The sequence below is a fragment of the Bos taurus genome, chromosome 5 (genome assembly GCF_002263795.3).
Source record: "Bos taurus isolate L1 Dominette 01449 registration number 42190680 breed Hereford chromosome 5, ARS-UCD2.0, whole genome shotgun sequence".
NCBI classification, from domain to species: Eukaryota; Metazoa; Chordata; class Mammalia; order Artiodactyla; family Bovidae; genus Bos; species Bos taurus.
In genome coordinates, this window is record NC_037332.1 from 34,312,501 (window position 1) to 34,333,318 (window position 20,818).

The window sequence follows — 20,818 nt, forward strand, 5'->3', positions numbered from 1 at the left end:
TCACCAATCTTTCATAAAAACAGAAATATGTACAAATATGGCCGGAAAATATTCACAGAATGTTCATGGCACCATTATTCTTAATAGTCCTAAACTGGAAACAACTCATATGCCCATCACAAATAGAATGGAAAAAAGAAATTTGAGTATATTCATACAACAGAATTCTATACTGCTATACGTACACAGCAACATGAGTGAATTTCACTACCACCACTGAGAGAAAAAGCAAACTAGCACAAGAAAAAAAAAAATTAAATGATTCTACTTATATAAAATTCAAAATTAGGTGAAGTTAGCCTATGATCAGGACAGTGTTCCCACAGATGACGATGGGGTAAAGATGGGGTGGGGGGGGGGTACGGGACACGCAGAGGGACACTGTGGTACTGCTGCTGCTGCTGCTAAGTCGCTTCAGTCGTATCCGACTGTGAGACCCCATAGACGGCAGCCCACCAGGCTCCCCCGTCCCTGGGATTCTCCAGGCAAGAACACTGGAGTGGGTTGCCATTTCCTTCTCCAATGCATGAAAGTGAAAAGTGAAAGTCGCTCAGTCGTGTCCGACTCTTAGCGACCCCATGCACTGCAGCCCACCAGGCTCCTCCATCCATGGGATTTTCCAGGCAAGAGGACTGGAGTCGGGTGCCATCGCCTTCTCCGCACTGTGGTACTAGTGTTGATCAATTTCATAATGTGGATGGCTGGTTATGTGGGTGGTTCACTTTGTGATAGTTTATTGAGCTTCACACTTCTTTTAACTTTTCTTTAGGTTAACAAATTTTTAAATGAACTATAAAATGTCTACAACTTTATTTTCTGGAAAAAATAGTCATACAAACTCCATTTAAAAAGACTCTACTAAGTGTAATCAAATTATTTCCTCTATAATGAATGAATATTTTGATAAAGCAAAAAGCTTTACTTTAAAAAACTTAATAAAGTCATATTTTCTAAACCAATAAAGTCACATGTAAAAATGTTTTATTTTTATGTTGCATGGATAAAACTAGAAAGACTAAAATCACTAGGATAATTTTAAAGTAACAATTTCATTTTTTATATAAATTAGTATCATTTATTTTGGGGGGTTAAAGGATTAAACAAGCACTCATTAGATAAAAAATGAAATATGCCCTTTACTGTTCTTTCAACTTTTAAATTTTAATTTCAAAAGTTCCTTTATCTTTTTGATGTGTTTAACAAAAGATAAACATTGTGTTATTTTAATGCACTTAACGGGTAAGAAATAACTTCTAAGTAGGATTAGTAAAAACAATTTAAGTCACAAATCAGCTTTTAGGAAAATACTTCAGTTTGAATACAAGTTTATCTTATTTTCTTCCCAAAATGAATAAAAGAAATTTATTTTCTGAAGAAACTAAATCAGAAAAGTTTAGGACTTACAGAGACACAGGCAGTGTGAAGGGAAGTGAACATACTCCAGCATGGTGAGACCCTCCTCACCACCCCACCCGCAGTTCTGTTTCCAGAATGCAGGCCCTCACAGACTTTCCCTCAAGTTGCTCATTTCTAAAGGCAAGAAAATCAAAGATTCTTCCCTGGAGAAACAATCTCGATAGAGACAGTATTTGAGGGGTTTCAAGGAAGCAAAATAGCTCATCAGGGACCACCCTAAAATGACAATCATCAGTGGCATGTGGGGATCATGCACCCAGAGCTTCCAGCAAGCTGGCAGGTATTTCATTCTTAAAATACAGCACGAAGCCCCAGCCCCAAACATTCGAGGATTCTGAGTAAACAACAACCATACTAGGAGCCAAAGAAAATTAAAAAACATTGGCAGTATCTTCAGGCTTCCCTAGCAGCGCAGTGGCTAAGAATCTACCTGCCAATGTGGGAGATGCGCGTTTGATCCCTGATCTGGAAGACTTCACATGCTGCAGAGCAACCAAGCCCGTGCATCTAACTCTAGATCGTGCTCTAGAGCTGCCACTACTGAAGCCCACGCACCCTAGAGGCTGTGCTCCCCAACAAGAGAAGCCCCAAGAAGCCTGCACCCCGAAACTAGAGCGAGTAGACCTTGCTTAACACAACTAGAGAAGAGCCTGCGCAGCAGCAAACACCCATCAAAGCCAAAAATAAACAGACAGATCAGCGGGCTCAGTCATGTCTGACCCTTTAAGACTGTACCCTGCCAGGCGCCTCTGTCCATGGAATTTTTCAAGTAAGAATATTGGAGTGGGTAGCCATTTCCTCCTCCAAGGGATATTCCTGACCCCTGGGTCTCCTGCATCTCCTTCACTGCAGGCAGATTCTTTACCACGAACCAACAGGGAAGCCCAATAATTATATAAAAAATACTGGTAATACCTTCAGAGAGAGATGAGCAAGCACTGTATTCAATCTATGAACAGAATGCTACAAAACAGCAACAACTGGCACCTTGGGCTTTCATAATTTAAAGCATGAGAGGTGAAGCATAAATTCAATAGATTCGATGATAAAGTCAAGGAAATTTCCAGAAAATAGATTAAACAGACAAAAATAAAAAAAAGAAAATCAGAGGGTCACTCTACAAGGGTCTATTATCCAAAAAAAGCCAGAAGTTCTAGAAATGGGAATAGACAATGGAGAGCAGGGAATCATAAAGAGAGACATTTGAGAGTTTCCCATTATTGAAGGACATGAATCTCCTGACTGAAAGGACCCACTGAAATGAAATGCCCACTTCAACAACAGCAACAAACCACACCAAGACACAGCATCATGAAATTTCAGAATATCAGAAATTGGGAGGGAAAAAGAAAAGACCCAAGAGCTCCCAAGGGAGAAAACAGATCCCATACAAAGGAATGGGAACCAGAATGTCCCGGACTTCTAAACAGCAAAGCTGCGTGCTAAGGTAAGGCAGTGTCCTCAGATTTTTAAAGGAAAGTGATTCTTCAATCTAGATTTCTATAATCTAACCAAACTATCAGGAGTAAGGGTAAACTAAAAATATTTTCATACATGTAGGGCCTTGAAATTATGGAGGTGCCGCCTTACCACATGAGAGTAAATCAAGTAAAAGAAGTAAGTAGGATTCAAGAAAAAAAAAGGTTTCAGGTGTTTCAGTCAGAAAGGCCCCCTTCCTTAAGTCCCTGGGGCAGAAGGAGCAACCTCCATCCTGTGTAACATTCAAAGGAGCCTCTGAGCCTCTGCTCGGCCATCACCCTGACCCGGTGGGATCTGTGGAAACTGGAACTGTATGTTCTTTCTCCAACACGGTATACCATACTTTAATAAAAAGCCAAGTAAAATGATGAAAGCAAACCTCTCCTCATCAGCCCCCAACCAACCCAACCCCCTCAGCCTGTGGAAGTGGCTTGCCTGGCTTCAGAGCCAGATAGCCATAGGGAAAAGTCAGCATTTGTCCAAACGTGCTTGGAAAGGCCATCTTTGAGTCCAGGCGTGTGATCCCCAAGTGCCCAGCCCACTAGAGACCCAAAGGTTGGCCCTCCCATCCGTGCCTGGCCCCAGGCCCAAGGGTACACCTTCCTCCTGAGTGTGTGACAGGCAAGCTTCGAGGATGCCCACTAGAAACTCATGGGACTGATTTAATTTGTACCATACAGTTAATGTAAGAAATTTTAATTTCAAATCATGTAAAACAACAGAATATATAATAGAAAAAAACTAATAGCTATTTGAGCAAGGTACTTCCTGGGTAAGTGAGTGACAGTGAACTTACACTAGTCAGTCTCTGTTTGCAGTGAACTAATACTTTCTCATGTGGTTGACTCAAAATACTTATGAAGAGAATTACCTTCAAAAATATACTGTTAAAAAATTTAAAAGTATGGGGAAAAAGATAACGTAAAACTTTACTAGATAGAACAGAGTATGGATGCCAAGGTAATTACAAAATGATTCTTCCTGGTTCAAAAAGGTGTTGCCATGACCTTCTAACCCATTGCTGAAGTACACATAAAACACTCCTTTAAATGGAAAGAGAAAAGTTAACCAAGAAATTATCCTTTTCTCTCCAATCAAAATTTTTAAGAAATATACATGTAATGTTTTTTATATATTGTAACGTAAACAAGACGTTTGCAAAAACACTTAATTTTTAGTGACTGATAACATTGATTGCATTTAATAGGTCGATCTTGCTAGTTACAGAAGAATCCTGTTTATGTTTAAATGATTCCTGGCAGTGATCAGTGGCCATTTAAAAGGTTTACAGAGGAACCAAGAATAAAGGATAAAAAAGTACCAAGAACTGTAAGCGGCCTTGGCCATTCATAAACATCTAAACTTGGAACAGTAACTAACAACTGGAATTTCATCGATGAATATGTTGAGGATATTTAACAATATTTTTTTATTATTTTCATATTTCAGAGTGTTCTATTTAAAAGAATTATCTGTAAATCTGGCATTAGAATACAAATGTAAATACTTTTAATGAAATTTTGCAACTTTTTAATGTTTTGACATAGTTTTCTATTTGTCTTTATTTCGGATACCAAAATTATAAAACATCTAAGTAATATATTTTTGTTGTTGTTTCAGGGCTTAGGGGTAAATTCACCCTGAGCATGTGAATATAGAAAGATTAGTAAATATTAAAAAAAAAAAAGGTTCAACAAAGAAGGAATTCCCAAGGACAGTTGTTGTCCAGGCCAACAAAGCAAGCTCTCCAGACTGCCGAGGCCAGTTTCCAAACGGAAAAAATGCAGAACTCACAGAGGTTTACAACTCTGCTAAGTTTTTAGGTAGTTTATACACAGGCTTGAAACATACTAATTGAAATATATGAAAAAATCAGCATTAGGCCTATGTAAAGCTAATCAGGAAGCAAGAGAATCATTAACCCCAGAAAAAGAAAGAAAAAAGAAATGTAAAACAGTAGCACATGGCTCAGCATCAAACAATAAAACAATACTGATATAAGATGTAACAATCATGAGGAAAGAAAAAGGCGTGAAGAGGGGAGGTTTAACAGGGTTCCATACAAAGAGGGTCAACAGGTAAAGTGAAAAATAGGTCAGTTAAGGAACAGTAATATAAACATGCTACTTAGAAACATGGAGGTAAAGAGCCAGAAAAATAAACTCGACTTGTTGAAAGCTGTCTCTTGGAGGTGGGTATGAAGGGTGAGATAGGGGAGTATTAATATATAGTCTTTTATAAGTAACAGCTTTATTGAGATATATTTCATACACCACACAATTCACCTGTTTGAAGTATGTAATTCAGTGGCATTCAGTATATTGGGCAACCATCACCATCAATTTTAGAATATTTTCATCACCCCAAAAAAGAAACCTAATACTCATTAGCAGCCACTCTGCATTCTCCCTAAGTCCTTCCTTTGTTGTTTTCAGTTCTAAATTGTGGTAAAATACACACAATGACTATTTTAGTCATTTTTAAGTGTTCAGTTCAGTGGCACTAAGTACACACACACTTGAGCAACCATTACGACCATCCATCTCCAGAAATTCTTCATCTTCCCACAACCGGTAAGAATTCCCCACTGCCTCCCTCCCCAAGCCTTGCTGACGGCTGTTGCTGTTCTACCTTCTATTTGATTCTTCCAATTACCGTATATGAGTGGAAGCAAACAAAAATTGTCATTTTGTGTCTGGCTTATTTCACATAACACGATGTCTTCAGGGTTTACTCATGCGGTAGCATACTTCAGAGCTGCACTCTTTATGAAGGCCGAATAATACTCCAACATTCCATTGTGTGCACACACGTTTTAGTTATCCGCTCATCTACTGATGGACATGTGGGAATGCTTCTACTTTCTGGCTATCATAAATAATGTTGCTATGAAAATGGTGAATGAATATATCTGTTCAATCCCCTGCTTTAAGTTATTTTGTGTATATACCCAGAAGTGAAATGCTGGATAAAACGTTTAAATTTTTAACTTATTTTTATTTTTTCACTTTAGGGTGTGCTGGCCTTCATTGCTGCACAGATTTTCTCTAGTTGCAGTGAGCAGCGGCTACTCTCTAGTTGCAGCGCACAGGCTTCTTGTTGCTTCTCCTGTTGCAGAGCACAGGCTCCAGGAGAATGGGCTTCAGTAGCTGCAGCACAAGAGGCTCAGTAGTTGTGGCTCACGGGCCTGAGAGTGTGTAGGCTTCAGAAAGTTGTGGTGCACGGGCTCAGTAGTAGCAGCTCATGGGCTCCAGAACATGGGCTCGGTAGTTGTGGTGAATGAGTTTAGTTGCTCCGTGGTATGTGGAATCTTCATGGACCAGGGATCAAACCTGTGGCCCCTGCACGGGCAGGTGGATTCCTATACAGGTTCGCCACCAGGGCAGTCCTGAAATGTTTAATTTTTTGAGGAAAAGACATATTGCTTTCCATAGTGACCGTATCATTTTATATTACCATGAGCAATGCACAAAGGTTCCAATTTTTCCACATCCTTGCCAACACGTGTTCTCAGTTTTTTTTGTTTGTTTTTAATAAAAGCCATCCTAATAGGTATGAAGTTGTATCTTATTGTGGTTTTGATTTGCATTTTCCTAATGACTGAACTGAATGATTAGTAATGTTGAGCATCTTTACACGCTAGTCAAATAATGCTCAAAATTCTCCAAGCCAGGCTTCATCAATACATGAACTGTGAACTTCCAGATGGTCAAGGTGGTTTTAGAAAAGGCAGAGGAACCAGAGATCAAATTACCAACATCCACTGGATCATCAAAAAAGCAAGAGAGTTTCAGAAAAACATCTATTTCTGCTTTATTGACTGTGCCAAAGCCTTTGACTGTGTGGATCACAATAAACTGTGGAAAATTCTGAAAGAGATGGGAATACCAGACCACCTGACCTGCCTCTTGAGAAATTTGTATGTAGGTCAGGAAGCAACAGTTAGAACTGGACATGGAACAACAGACTGGTTCCAAATAGGAAAAGGAGTACATCAAGGCTGTATATTGTCACCCTGCTTATTTCACTTATATGCAGAGTACATCATGAGAAACGCTGGACTGGAAGAAACACAAGCTGGAATGAAGATTGCTGGGAGAAATCTCAGTAACCTCAGATATGCAGATGACACCACCCTTATGGCAGAAAGTGAAGAGGAACTAAAAAGCCTCTTGATGAAAGTGAAAGAGGAGAGTGAAAAAGTTGGCCTAAAGCTCAACATTCAGAAAACTAAGATCACGGCATCTGGTCCCATCACTTCATGGGAAATAGATGGGGAAACAGTGGAAACAGTGTCAGACTTTATTTTTGGGGACTCCAAAATCACTGCAGATGGTGACTGCAGCCATGAAATGAAAAGATGCTTACTCCTTGGAAGGAAAGTTATGACCAACCTAGATAGCATATTGAAAAGCAGACATTACTTTGCCAACAAAGGTCCATCTAGTCAAGGCTATGGTTTTTCCAGTGGTCATGTATGGATGTGAGAGTTGGACTGTGAAGAAAGCTGAGTGCCGAAGAATTGATGCTTTTGAACTGTGGTGTTGGAGAAGACTCTTGAGAGTCCCTTGGACTGCAAGGAGATCCAACCAGTCCATTCTAAAGGAGCTAAGTCCTGGGTGTTCATTGCAAGGACTGATACTAAAGCTGAAACTCCAATACTTCGGCCACCTCATGTAAAGAGTTAACTCATTGGAAAAGACCCTGATGCTGGGAGGGATTGGGGGCAGGAGGAGAAGGGGACGACAGAGGATGAGATGGCTGGATGGCATCACCAACTTGATGGACATGAGTTTGAGTCAACTCCAGAAGTTGGTGATGGACAGGGAGGCCTGGTGTGCTGTGATTCATGGGGTCGCAAAGAGTGACCCCAAAGAGTGACATGACTGAGCGACTGAACTGAACTGAATGATTAGTAATGTTGAGCATCTTTTTATGTGCTTATTGGCCATTTATTTATCTTCTTCATAGAAATTTCTATTCAAGTCCTTTGCCCATTTCTGATTTGATTTGCTTGCTTTTTGTTGTTAAATCTTAGGAGTTCTTTATATAGTCTGAAATATTCACCGCCTTGTATTTGGTTTGTAATTCTTCTCTATCATCCTGTTGACTGTCTGTATATTCTGTTAATACTGACACACAATTTTTCTAATTTTGACAAGATTCAAATTATTTTTTCTTCTGTTTCCCATGACTTTAGTGCCATATCCAAGAATAACTGCCAAATCCAACATCATGAGGTTTTTTCTAAGAGTTTTATAGTTTTGTCTCTTTGATGCATTTTGGGTTAATTTTTGCATATAGTGTTTAGATAAGGGTTAAGCTTCATTCTTTTGCATGTGAATTTCCAGTTTTCCCAACTCCATTTGTTGAAAAGACTATCTTTTTCTCATTGAATAGAGAACTGGCATCCTTATAGAAAATCATTTGGCCATATATGCAAGGACTTACGTCTGGCCTCTCCAGTCTGCCCCATTGGTTAGTGTGTCTGTCTTTATGTCACTAAGGACAGTGTATGCTTTTGATCACTATAGTTTTGCAGAAAAATCTGAAATCAGGAAGTGTGAGTCCTCTAACTTTGTTCCTCTTTTTCAAGATAGTTTTGTAATTCAAGGTTCCTTGAGATTCCATATGAATTTTTGAACAAATTTTTCTATTTCTACAAAAAATATCATTGAAATTTTGATATGGGTTGCACTGAATCTGTAGATTGCTTTGAGTATTATTGACATTTTACCAGTATTAAGCCTTCCAAGTGATGAACAAAGGATGTCTTACCATTTCTATACACCTTCTTTAATTTCTTTCAGCAATGTAAAGTTCTTATGGTGTAAGTCTTTACCTCCTTGGTTAATATGATTAAATATTTTATTCCTCTGATTTACTGTAAACAGAACTGTTCATTTTTTTTCCATATTGTTCATGATTAGTGAAGAAAAATCATTTTGTTTTTAAATGAGATGGTTAGATAGCATCACCAACTCAACAGACATAAATTTGAGCAAACTCCAGGAGATAGTAGGCGACAGAGGAGCCTGGCATGCTGCAATCCATGGGGTCACAAAGAATCAGAATGACTTGGTGACTGAACACCACCAACAACATGTATTACACAGATAAAAGATAAATACATCAAAAAGAAGACAAATATATTGCAATTCTCCAAAGATCAAGTTTAATCAGAAAGGAGATAAACTGTGTTTAAACAGTTTACATTATTCAAACAACCAGATTCTGAACTTTCCAAATTTTAAAAAATGTGAACATTTCATACTCTTCAGTATACTGTACTATAAAATGAAAGTAAATTTCCATGTATCTTTCTGTTGACCTGTGATTTTCTTATTGCAAATATAATTTGCTTTAGTTTTTTAAAAAAAATCACACCCTGTAACATATTCCACGAGAGATTCCATATATCAACAGAGAATTATCTTCTGATTTCTTATATTCTCTTCCTTATATCTATGGGTTTTGCCAGATTCTGTTAGTATTCCAGGGACTTCCCTGTATATGGTAAAGAATCTGCCTGCCTGCTCTACCAAAACTTCTCACCCCTGGAGATATTCAACAGACATTCTATATGGAGGTTTCAATCCAGACTGGGAAGGTGAATGGAAAGAATTTAATCGATTTCTTTAATTCTTTTGCTTCTACTATTCTAGGATCATAGCAAATGAAGATGCCAAAAGACAACTGGAAGGTTTAGAGTTAAATAAAATAACAAAATCAACAACAAAACAAAAATAGTAAAATGAAAACTTTTGGTTCAATAATGAAATGTAGCCAAAGTGGCTTTGCTGTAAACCTAAGAATGTGCAACTTGAATGTGAGGAAAAAGTTTTAAATTTATTTTTAGAATTTCAATTGTCCACACAAATTCCAGATGAGAACTCTATGAAAAACTATCAATAAAATATTTATTGAATCACTATTATATTCCCAACATTATGCTAGGCACTAAGAACACAAAAACCAAAATAAATGTTCAGCTCCTGCTTTCACAGATCGCATGTAAATAATAACATGCAATCTGGAGGAGGCACCTTAAGTCAAGGGTGGGTAGTGAGGGAAATTCATGAAAAGAAGAGGTGACCTGAGCTGAGTCTTAAAGAATAAGGAGGAAGTAGGAATGATCTCTGACTGTATTGGGCACTGTACTGTAGGTGCAGGCTACAAAGACTACTCAGAGAAAATCTGTAGTTATGTCAATAAGGGGGACATTGTTCAGTTGCTAAGTGGTGTCTGATTCTTTGTGACTCAATAGACTGCAGTAAGTCAGGCTTCCCTTTTCTTCACCATTTCCTGGAGTTTGCTCAAACTCATGTCCATTGAGTTGGTGATGCCATCCAACCATCTCATCTTTTGCCACCACCTTCTCCTCCTGCCTTCAGTCTTTCCCAGCATCAGGGTCTTTTCCAATGATTTGGTTCCTTGCATCTGACTGCCAAACCACTGGAATATTAGCTTCAGCATCAGTCCTTCCAATGAATATTCAGGGTTGATTTCCTTTAGGATTAACTGGTTCGATCTCCTTGCTGTTCAAGGGACTCTCAAGAGCCTTCTCCAGCGCCACAGTTCAAAAGCATCAGTTCTTCAGTGATCAGCCTTCTTTATGGTCCAACTCTCACATCCCTACCTGATTACTAAAAAGACCATAGCTTCATCAGTAAAGTGATATCTTTGCTTTTTAATATGCTGTCTAGGTTTGTCCCTTTCTTTCCAGGAGCAAATGTCTTTTAATTTCATGGCTGCAGTCACCATCGGCAGTGATTTTGGAGCCCAACACCATAAAGTCTGTCATTGTTTTCATGTCTTACCCCATCTATTTGCCATGAATGATGGGACCAGATGCCATGATCTTAGCTTTTTGAATGTTGAGTTTTAAGTCAGCTTCTTCACTCTCCTCTTTCACTTTCATCAAGAGGCTCTTTAGTTCTCCTTTGCTTTCTGCCATAAGACTGGTATCATCTACATATCTGAGGCTGTTGATACTTCTATTGGCAATCTTGATTCCAGCTTGTAATTCATCCAGTCTGGCATTTCACATAATGTACTCTGCCTTTAAGTTAAATAAGCAGAGTGACAATCTATAGCCGTGACATACTCCTTTCCCAATTTGAAACCAGTCCATTGTTCCATGTCTGGTTCTACTGGTACTTCTTGACCTGCATACAGGTTTCTTGGGATGCAGGAAAGGTGATCTAGTATTCCCATTTTTTTCAAGAATTTTCCACAGTTTGTTGTGACCCACATGGTCAAAGGCTTTAACATAGTTAGTGATGTAAAGTAGATGTTTTTCTGGAATTTTCTAGTTTTTTTCTATGATCCAGTTGATACTGGCATTTGATCTCTGGTTCCTCTGCCTTTTCTAAATCCAGCTTGTACATCTGGAAATTCTTGGTTCACGTACTGCTGAAACCTTGCTTGAAGGATTTTGAGCAATATCTTGCTAGCATGTGAAATGAGCACAACTGTATGGTAGTTTGAACATTCTTTGGCATTGCCTTTCTTTGGGATTGGAATGAAAACTGACCTTCTCCAGTCCTGTGGCCACTGCTGAGTTTTCCAAATTTGCTGGCATACTGAGTGCAGCACATTAACAGCATCATCTTTTAGGATTTAAAATAGTTCCAGTGGAATTCCATAACTTCCACTAGCTTTGTTCATAGCAATGCTTCCTAAGGTCCAGTTGACGGCACACTCCAGGATGTCTGGCGCTAGGTGAGTGACCCCACCATAGTGGTTATCCAAGTCATTAAGATCCTTTTTATACAGTTCTGTGTATTCTTGCCACCTCTTCTTAATATCTTCTGCTTCTGTTAGGTCCATACCATTTCTGTCCTTTATCGAGCCCATCTTTGCATGAAATATTCCCTTGGTATCTCTCTTTTAGAAAAGATCTCTAGTTGTTCCCATTCTATTGCCTTCCTCTATTTCTTTGCACTGTTCACTTAAGAAGGCTTTCTTATCTCTCCCTATTATTCTTTGAAACTCTGCATTCAGTTGGGCATATCTTTCTCTTTCTCCTTGCCTTTCACTTCTTTTCTTTTCTCAGCTAACTGCAGGGCCTCCTCAACCATTTTGCTTTCTTGCATTTCTTTTTCTTTGGGATGGTTTTGGTCACTGCCTCCATAACAGAAGAAGCAAGAATCACAATCCTATGGCCTCCAGAATGAAAACCACATCACAGAAAACTAACCAAAATGATCACATGGATGTAACTTAATGACTCTTATCCACCATGCTGTGTAGAGCCACCCTAGTCGGTTGGGTCATGGTGGAGAGTTCTGACAAAACGTGGTCTACTGAAGAAGGGAATGACAAAGTTCTTCAGTACTCTTGCCTTGAGAACCCCATTAACAATATGAAAAGGCAAAGAGGTATGAAACTAGAGATGAGCCCCTCAAGTCCGTAGGTGTCCAATATGCTACCAGGTAAGAGTAGAGAAATAGCTTTAGAAAAGAGGCTGAGCCAAAGCAAAAACAATGACCAGTTGTGGATGTTTCTGGTGGTGAAAGTCAAGTCCAATGCTGTAAAGAAATATTATTAGGAACCTGGAATGTTAGGTCCATGAATCAAGATAAATTGGATGTGGTCAAACAAGAGGTGGTGGCAAGAGTGAATATCGACGTTTTAGCCATCAGTGAACTAAAACGGATGGGAATGGGAGAATTTAATTCAGATGACCATTATATCTTCTACTGTGGGCAAGAATCCCTTAGAGGAAATGGAGTAATTTCTTAATTACTCCATAATTACTATTAATTACCATGATCAACAAGAGTCCAAACTGTAGTACTTGGGTGCAGTCTCAAAAATGACAGGATGATCTCAGTTCCTTTCCCAGGCAATCCATTCAACATCACAGTAATCCAAGCCTATGCCCCAACTACTAATGCCAAAGATGAAGTTGAACAGTTCTAGGAAGACCTAAAAGACCTAGAACTAACACCAAACAAAGACATCCACTTTATCATAGGGGACTGGAATGCAAAAGTAGAAGTTAAGAGATACCTGGAGTTAATAGGAAAGTTTGGCCTTGGAGTACAAAATGAAGCAGGGCCAAGACCAACAGAGTTTTGCCAAGAGAATGCACCACTGGTCGTAATAAACACCCTCTTCCAACAACATGAGAGATGACTCTACATATGGACATCACCAGATGGTCAATACTGAAGATGGAGAAGCTCTATACAGTCAGAAAAAACAAGACCTGGAACCGACTGTGGCTCAGATCATGAGCTTCTTATTGCAACATTCACACTTAAATTGAAAGTACAGAAAACCACTAGGCCATTCAGGTGTGGCCTAATACAGTGGAAGTGACAAACAGATTCAAGAGATTAGATCTGAGAGACACAGTAGGGTGGAAAGCCATATGAAAAACTACTTACAAAACAGTAAGATGAAATGTTATAAAACAGAAATGTTATAAACACAGACTCAATGAGGAAAAGGAATACAGCACAGGAAAGGCAGCACACAGATGCCAGCATCTGAGCTGGATTAGGGAAGGCTTACAGATGCTCAATGGGCCGCAACCCAGGGAAGATACAAAAGTGTGACATGAAAGACATCTAGGGTGGTTGGAATCTGCATGTGGTTTAATTTGGCTAAAATTGATATGCAGCAAAAGAAGGGGTAGGAAGAGAAATATAGTGAGAAAGGAAGGAAGAAATGATTCTATAAATGCAATTGGGAGATGCTAGTGACAAAACCTTCTTACTTTTTTTTCTGAAAAAACTTTATTTTTAATTTGAATGTTAATTTTTCTTACTCCTCTGTGGGAATACTTGATTCATGAAATATATTAACTTTTGTTATTGCAAACACTTTTTTTAAACTTAAGTTTTACTCACTTTAAATTTACCTAAGTTTTAAAGTTTGATATAGTTAAAGTAATTGCTTTTTTGTAATTGATGCCTCTGTTTTTATGTTCATAAAGTCCAGTTGGAATGTAACTACAAGAGATGTTATTAAGATCCAACACAAGGTAAAATAGGAGGAGGAGAACCAAGGTAGATTCGATTAACAGCATGTGAGAAGAGAAAAAGTAGGAGAGAAAAGCACTGTCTGGAAGGCAAGATGCATTAAAGCATAACTTCCCAACTAACGAGCCCAAGTTGAGTCAGCTGAAGGTGGAGGAAGAATACTAAAAAATTATTTTCAAGGTTCAAAGGAGACAAATCTACATTTGCTTTCTCAAGAGTTAGAGTTGTTTCCAGTTTCCATAGATTTATAAAATCCTAAGTTTTCTCCTAAGTCCAAGGATCTTAGCATATCTTTTACTTTGATGGTTTCATTAAAACGGCAATTATCAAACTGAATTCCATTCTAATTCCACATGATTCAAGTAACCAATTCCTTTTTCCTCCTAGTAAACTCCCAAGTTTTCTTTGGTAGACCTACTTTCTCCTCTAAATTCTATGACGAACGAGAAATTTAACTTAAATAAGTTCAAGAACACCTTCTGGTTGTTTCAACTTCCACTTTTGTGGCTTTTAAGAATCTATGATGGTCTACTTTGACATAAGCTTTTGGACATATCCAAAAATTGGTGAGAAAAACAGTGAGTACAATGCAGATATTTAACCTTATTAACTTACAGGTAACAGTAAAATATAAATTCACTCTGACTACAGAAAACATTACTCACCTGCGACCACATTCTGAATATTTACCAATGTTTTTTAATATTAAGGCAGCTGTTAGTCGGATGTGTTTAGTTATTGGTCCCTCTTTTTCATCCTTAATAAGGAAAAGAAAAGAAAAAGAATAAAGATCTAAATCATACAGTGTTCACACCTTCATAGTTAAGGCTCCAAGGCTCACTTACTGTAAAATCTCGAAAGACAAGATTTCTTGATCCTCTCCTTAGAGCCATAAGGGCAGCACTGGGATGATTCACAATGGCCTTTTGTGCTCTAGGAGTTGAGCTTGTGCCCCCTACAGCTGGCTGCCTAAATTGACCAGGGAGAGGAAGAGATTGTTAACATGACAATTCAGGCAGACTGACAACAAATGACCAACCTGCCAAACCTGAACGTGGTTACTCGAAGTAGACACAGGGTGAGTAAAAGCTCTGGTGGCCCAGCAGTAATACTTACTCTTTGTGTCAACCGAGGCAAAAGGATTCATGGTCTTTTATTTGCAATCTATCAACTTTAAAGCAAACAACAGATGTCCTACTACAACCCATATATATATATATAAATACAACCCATATATATATATAAATTTAACCCATATAAATAGCTTAAAAGTTGAGTTCACATCTTTGAATGCAATGTTAAGATGTTAACAAAGAATAGTCTACAAGTTGAGCTGGATATTAGTTTTGCTAAATGGTACCTACAAGTAAAATATATCTCCTAAGAGTGTACTGGTATATGTATAGGTCACCCAGGAAAAGATCATCTAATACGATAATAACATGAAATTATGCTAACTACTACATTTCAAACTATTACTATCTTATAGAATTTTTTATTAACCAATTTCAATCATTTCAGTATAGCTCTATTGTCCTTTAGCAAAGATGGAGGGACTGCAGAGACAGATTTTATATAAAATCAGATTCAAACTACTCTAGGTTTCCTTTGCCACACAGAAAAACTGCCTCAGTCAGTATCCGTTGCATTCTGCTGAGGCAACATTGGAGAGAGAACTGGCTCCCGGGAGAAAGTCCTGTTCCTGCCCCTCACTAGCTGCATGACTTTGAACTGTTCCATTTGCCCCTTTGCGCTTCAGGTTTCACATCTGTAAAGTGGGGATATTTCTGGCATTTTTTTACATGAGTAAACTAATTCTGAATATTAAGTTAACATAAAAGCAATCTCTAAATTGAAAGCCAATTTTGTCTATATCTACATATAGATTTCTCTAGATAAAGATCTATGTATCAACACAGATAAAAATTATTGACTATGTATAAATGACAAAGGTTTTTTATTATAACAGATATACCAAAATAACCCTCCAAATTTGAACAAAATCAAACATACTGCAGCATACTATTATTAGCTACATAGAAGTGAAGTGAAAGTCAGTCAGTCATGTCCGATTCTTTGTGACCCCATGAATTGTAGCCCATCAGACACCTCTGTCCATGGGATTCACCAGGCTAGAATACTGGAGTGGGTTCTCAGGGATTGAACCTGGGTCTCCTGCATTGGAGACAGATTCTTTACCATCTGAGCCACCAGGGAGGCTGAAAGCTACATTAATATATACAAATTAAATACAGTTCACCCTTGAACAACATGGGAGTTTGGGTACCCACTCTCCCTGTAGTCCAAAATATGCATATAACTTTACATTTGAACCCCCACACCTGCAGTTCCATATCTGTGGCTTCAACCAACCAGAGATGCTACAGCATCACAGTATTCACTGTGACAAACATCCACCTGTTAGCAGATCCTCCCAGTTGATACCTGTGTTGTTCATGGGTCAACTGTACAGTGAAAATTATAGAAAAAACTATTTGGCAGAAAAGTGACTTTCCACTGCTTTGAGGGTAAATCTAAACTCATGTTTATGGCTTATGAAAGCCTCAGCTATTTTTTCCTCATTCTATAGATCTCAGTTTGGATTCACTTTCTATCCAAAGCCTTCTATGGTCTCCTACATTGGTGTAGGTGGGCTTTCACAGTGTCCTGTGCATTTGATGCCATTTAATAAGAATCATCTATATCTCTCATTGTATCTCCAGACTTGAGAATGGCAAAATATATCTTGGTCATGTATACTTCATGTCATATTTTAGTGCCTAGCTGAGGCATGAATAGTAATGGAGAGAATAAAAAATAACGGGATGAATAAAGTATGTAAGCAGCTTCTGGTATTCCCACCCTTGTAGTTCTGTCTAGAATTTCAGCTCTCTGAAGTTAGACTAAACCGTGTCCTCAGAATTCCCTATGTTTGGCATAATGTTCAGTACACAGCAATATCTCAAAAAATGTTGACATTAATTTATCTTCATATTATAATAATTAAAATACAACTATCCCTTGGTATTCATGGGGGACTGGTTCCAGGACCCCCTGAGGATACCAAAATCCTAGAGCCAATCCCAGACAGATACCAAGCGATGGCAGTATTTGCATATAACCTACACACATCCTCTTGTGTGTTGTAAATCATTCAGATTACTTATATACTCAGTACAATGCAAATGATATGTAAATAGTTGCTGCTGCTGCTGCTGCTAAGTCACTTCAGTCGTGTCCGACTCTGTGTGACCCCATAGACGGCAGCCCACCAGGCTCTGCCATCCCTGGGATTCTCCAGGCAAGAACACTGGAGTGGGTTGCCATTTCCTTCTCCAATGCATGAAAGTGAAAAGTGAAAGTGAAGTCGCTCAGTAGTGTCCAACTCTTAGCGACCCCATGGACTGCAGTCTACCAGGCTCCTCCACCCATGGGATTCTCCAGGCAAGAGTATTGGAGTGTAGTGCCATTGCCTTCTCCAAAATAGTTGCTAGTATATGGCAAATTCAAATTTGCTTTTTAGAATTTCCTGAAAAAAATTTTTTTCAAATATTTTTGATCCCTGGTTGGTTGAATCTTCCGGTGTTGAACCTAAAGATCTGGAGGGCTGACTGTATTATTTAGAATTAAAGCCCTCAGTTGGAAACTACAAAATAGGAGATATTATGTAAATTTAATAAGGACCTTACAGGAATCCACAGTCAACTCAGAACTTGACTACAAGTTATTATAAGTGTTCATGGAAATAAAAGGTAAATGAATAACAAACAGTAAATGTGACATATACATTTTACGTTGGACCATCACATGCCACTGTAGCCTCTCCTCAGGAGTAGTTGTAGGAATAAATCTCTCTGCCATTATCAAGTACATGTTCAACTCCTCTCCCAAAGGACAAAGAACCATATATTTATTTCCAATTTACAAAGCATTTCTCATAGATCATCTGCCATTACTACCAAGTGACTTGTCTGCAAAGTGGAATCAAAATATTAGAGCTACAAGGTACTTATACACCATGTGGTTCAGCCAATATAAAAAGTGATTCCTAGGGCACTTATGCACTTTGAACAGGGTCACATACATAGCTGGACTACAACCCAGGTTTCCTGTCTCCTGACATGCTGAATTGCCTTTTATTGCTATTTTGCCTAGTTTCCTGATTTGTCTTTTATTTAAATGCACAACAGGAAGTAAACTCATGTTCCTTACTTGGTAGAAGATTTTTGATTTCCTGCTTGTCCTGGTTCATCTTGTTTTAATCCTGCAAGCAGAGCATCCTTTGAACAGTGCTTGTCCTTTTTAAGAAAACGGAAGTAAAAAACATAAGCATCAAGATCTCTAATGCAACTAAATGAGCTACAAGTCAAATAGTATTAAGAAAGTGTACCTGTAAGTGAGTGATGAAAGAAAACCTCTGTCGTTGAAAAGGCTCACAACCTTCCCAAAGACACTGCCCTGGATATACGTCTTTTCCTCCATGTTCAGTTGCTGCATGGTAGAAAACCTGTGAGGGGGTCTGAAACCACCTACAAAAAATAGAAGTAGTAGAAATGTTCTAACACTTAGATATGTTCTTTAAAATAGAAAACCTGCTCTCTTAATACAAAAGCTCCAGAACAAATAATGAGCAAAACAGTACAAATAAATATCATTCCAAATAATATTTTTAAAATTTCTGCTTATACTTAAAAGTCAAATACTCAAAAGTTCTGAACACTTCTGGTAATTAGATATAAGCTTAATATTTCACTCTCATTTCCCTAACTTCAACGAAAGTCAGTTAAGAATCTCTTGAAAGTAGATAAAATTTCATTTGAAAACACAACAGAACATAATCTCATAAACAAATACCATACTCTGTTGTACTTTTAGAAGCTGCTCAAGCATTTACCAGATTTCATATCACATATAATAAACTCCAGCATATTCAATCTAAAAATCTAAATGCTATAAACTTTGGTGAGTCTGGCTCTTAAGTTGAATTCACATTTTGTATGTCCATCCATGTTTAAGAAGTCATGTCTCTCGTTTCTCCAACGTCATACCTTACTCAGTTAGAGACCTTGAGGTTTAATAATACAAATACCTTAGTATATCTGGCCAAGGACAGAAATCTGAAGAAAATCAGGCACTGTACTACTGCCTTGTTAAATAGAATATATGGCAATGAGAGAGAATACTGGAATCCAGACAGCAAAGACTACATTAAAAGACTTCAATTACTAACTACTAACTCAAATATTTATATAGTCAATATCTTTAAAGTTTATAGCAGAACTCTCTCAGAATTGAATTTTTTATGGATGTCAGATAAACATGTCTATATTTGAGCCAATTTCTGATGTGGAGCACATATATAATATTTCAAATTAATATTCCTTCAGGAAATAAATGATAGGCATTTTAAAATAAATTTTAATCAAAAGAACTGAATACTGAAGTATAAAAGATGATGTTAAAAACCATTGTAACTGACATATTTCATTCCATCTATATAAATACTTCATCTATATAAATAATTTCTGATAGTTTTATTATAAAACTATCATGGATTCAAAGAATTAATATAGTTTAAAGTGACTACCCAAAGCGATCTACAGAGTAAATGCATTCCCTACCAAAATTCCAATGGCATTTCTGACAGAAATAGAACAATTAATCCTAACATTTGTACAGAATCGCAGAAGCTCCCAAAAAGCTAACGCAATCCTTAGAAACATGAAAAGTTGGCGGCATCATGTGCCCTAATTTCAAACTATATTACAAAGCTACAGTAATCAAAACAGTATGGCATCTGCATAAAAACAGACACATAGAACAGAGAGAGCCCAGAAATAAACTCATGGATATATAATCAATTAATTTATGATAAAGAAGTCAAAAATATATAATAGAAAACAATGCCTTAATAAGAAATGTTGGAAACAATGCATAGCCACATGCAACAAAAAAGAAACTCAACTACTCTTTTATACCATACAAAAAAAAATTAACTCAGAATGGATTAAAGACTGGAATGTAAGGTTTGAAATCACAAAAGTCCTAGAAGAAAACAGAAGTGTTAAGTTGCTGAACACAGGCTTCAGCAATGATTTCTGCAGATTTGATACTGATACTAAAAACAAAAGCAACAATAAACAAAAATAAGCAAAAATAAATAAGTGGGACCACATCAAACTAAAAAGCACCTGTGAAAGCAATGGAAATAATCAACAAAGTAAAAGGACAATGTACTGAATGTGAGAAAATATTTATAAAGCATACATCTCATAAGGGGTTAACATACAAAGCACATAAGGAACGCATACAGCTCAGCAGCAAAAATCCCAAAATTTTTAAATGGGTAGAGGTTCTAATTAGACACTTTTTCAAAGAAGACATACAGGTACATGAAGAAATCAATATCAAAACCACAATGAGATGTTACCTCACATATGTTAGGAAGACTACTATCAAAAACACAAGAAAGAAGTGTTGATGAGGATATGGAGAAAAACAAAACCCCTGTCCCTGTGCACCCTTAGTGAGAATGTAAACTGGTGTAGCTACTGTGAAAACTATAGAGATTTCTCAAAATATTAAAAATAGAACTACCATACGATCCAGCAATTCCCACTCTGGATATTTAGCAAATAAATGAAAACACTAACTTGAAAAGATATGTACACCCCCATGTTCACTGTAACATTATTTACAAAAGCCAAGATACAGAAACAACCTAAGTATCCATGACAAGCCTAAACAGTGCATTAAAAAGCATAGATATCACTTTGCTGACAAAGATCAGTATAGTCAAAGCTATGGTTTTTTTAGTTGTCATGTAGAGATGGGAGAGTTGGGCCATAAACAAGGCTGAGCACTGAAGAACTGATGCTTTCGAACTGTGGTTCTGGAGAAGACTCTTGAGAGTCCCTTCAACTGCAAAA

At 37.7% G+C, this 20,818-nt stretch overlaps 1 protein-coding gene and 1 long non-coding RNA gene across 2 annotated transcripts in view; one reads left to right on the plus strand and one right to left on the minus strand.

The window, feature by feature from the left end:
• ARID2 (AT-rich interaction domain 2) overlaps positions 1-20,818 on the minus strand; it is a 208,680-nt gene that overhangs the window by 3,174 nt on the left and 184,688 nt on the right. Inside the window, exons 17-20 of the mRNA XM_002687323.7 lie at positions 18,280-18,418; positions 18,102-18,187; positions 14,735-14,858; positions 14,555-14,646 (exon numbers count right to left, since the gene is read on the minus strand). Of these exons, the coding sequence (XP_002687369.1) occupies positions 14,555-14,646; positions 14,735-14,858; positions 18,102-18,187; positions 18,280-18,418 (441 nt within the window). The remainder of the gene's footprint in view (positions 1-14,554; positions 14,647-14,734; positions 14,859-18,101; positions 18,188-18,279; positions 18,419-20,818) is intronic.
• The window catches only part of LOC132345273 (uncharacterized), a 44,009-nt gene continuing 38,044 nt past the window's right edge, over positions 14,854-20,818 (plus strand). Inside the window, exon 1 of the long non-coding RNA XR_009494499.1 lies at positions 14,854-14,967. This is a non-coding gene — a long non-coding RNA (uncharacterized lncRNA). The remainder of the gene's footprint in view (positions 14,968-20,818) is intronic.